The sequence below is a fragment of the Etheostoma spectabile genome, chromosome 8, assembly GCF_008692095.1.
Source record: "Etheostoma spectabile isolate EspeVRDwgs_2016 chromosome 8, UIUC_Espe_1.0, whole genome shotgun sequence".
In the NCBI taxonomy this organism is placed as follows: Eukaryota; Metazoa; Chordata; class Actinopteri; order Perciformes; family Percidae; genus Etheostoma; species Etheostoma spectabile.
In genome coordinates this window covers 33636137-33637719 of record NC_045740.1, presented here as the reverse complement: position 1 = coordinate 33637719, position 1583 = coordinate 33636137, and the positions used below count along the sequence as shown (strand labels likewise).

The 1583-nt window shown below is 42.5% G+C and overlaps 1 protein-coding gene across 1 annotated transcript in view; it reads left to right on the top strand.

Annotated features, from left to right (window-relative positions):
• The window catches only part of dnajc24 (DnaJ (Hsp40) homolog, subfamily C, member 24), a 5873-nt gene extending 4840 nt beyond the window's left edge, over positions 1-1033 (top strand). The window contains exons 4-5 of the mRNA XM_032524388.1: positions 114-182; positions 784-1033. Of these exons, the coding sequence (XP_032380279.1) occupies positions 114-182; positions 784-980 (266 nt within the window). The 3' untranslated portion in view covers positions 981-1033. The remainder of the gene's footprint in view (positions 1-113; positions 183-783) is intronic.
• The last annotated feature ends 550 nt before the right edge of the window (positions 1034-1583 follow it).

Genomic DNA, 1583 nt, shown 5'->3' with positions numbered 1-1583 from the left:
TGGGCCTTTTTGATGATGGTGTCTGTGTTGGGCTCCCACTTATATTGCGTTTTTGATAGAATTGTGATTAATTGTGCAGTCCTAATAATAACAATGCATTAATGTTCCTCCAGTTCAGGAACTGAAACAGGATTGGCCGGTGGATTCTACAGTCTATCTGGAGGACATGACCTGGGACCAGGGTAACTACAAACACACGCACGCACACACACACACACACACACACGTTTTGGATATTCCAGTTAATGAACGTTAGTTACTCCATGGCACAGAAGCAAAAAAATCACATGGGAACGTAATTATGCCATCCTGGGTAGTCCTTCACATTTATTTGCAACATCGCCAGCAAAGTTCTAACGCAACCAGAAATATTAAAGGAAGAGAAGTAAATAGTATAAGCTCTTTGGCAAGACAGGTGATGGTAGACACATTTATATATCATTTCATATATGTACAATATGCATATGGTCATATTGTGTATCACGAGGTGAAAGCAGAATAAAACATGCCCTCATGTTTTCCAGGTAGGGTAACTGCTTACAGTACTCAGCATGCTCAGACTCAATGTAAAGCAATGCAGCATGTCAAAGGAAATGTGTTTCTGGTGTAAATACTAATATAATAAAGAAAAGAATTCTCAAACTCTTTCAGTAGTCTCGGTTTCCAACAGTTATAAGGCATGTCCATTTCTATCTGAAAGGTCTCCTATTGGAAAAAGTGATTGTTTACAGCAGGTACATGTTTAGTTTTCCATCTAAAATGGGAGTGTGTGTGTTGTTTCAGATGAGTGTGTGTACACATACGGCTGTCGCTGTGGCGGAGGATTCAACGTCTCCTCCGCTGAGGTGGAGGAGGAGACTCAGACGGGGCATCAGGACGATGAAGAGGAGGACACGCGCAGAGGTCTGGTTGTCTGCTGCGATACGTGTTCGCTCAGTGTGTGCGTCACATGGTCCTTACATAGAAAGACTCAAACTTGAAAAATATAATACAATAATAAGACTTATTTGGAAAACTTTCACCTTTGACAATGCCGAGCCGGACTACTAAAACATGGTGTCAACATCAGCCTTTTTGAAAGAGGAAACCAAACTATAACTTATAAAAACGGGGGCTTAAACACCTGAAAGTCCAAACCAGGGTCCGGACCAAGGTTCATGTTTTTGTTACGTTGTATGCATCTGACGTGGTAAGTTTTGGTTTCACACTGGGTTTCACACGTAACTCAGTCCTGTCGTCATCACATAGGTGAGCCCTGTCTCCCGATACTTGGAACTGATTGGTTTGTAGACTGGTTTCTCAGTCCTCTAGTATCCTCTCTCTGGGTTGGAGTTTCTCCAGCTGTCTCCTGCTCTCTCCCTGTGCTGCCGTGGCTTTTTCTGTTCCGTTGCGTTGTTGAGAAGCAAGACACAGGCACTTTACTTGGGGTTTTGAGGTGCTGCATATTCAGAGACAAACTGAAAGCTTCATTGTACATTTACTGCCACTTAAAGGAGAATTTTGGTCTATTCCAACACGTAGAACTGTTGAGTCCTGTCAGTAAAGAGAAAAATGAAACCAATGGGTGCTGCCTACACCTAGTT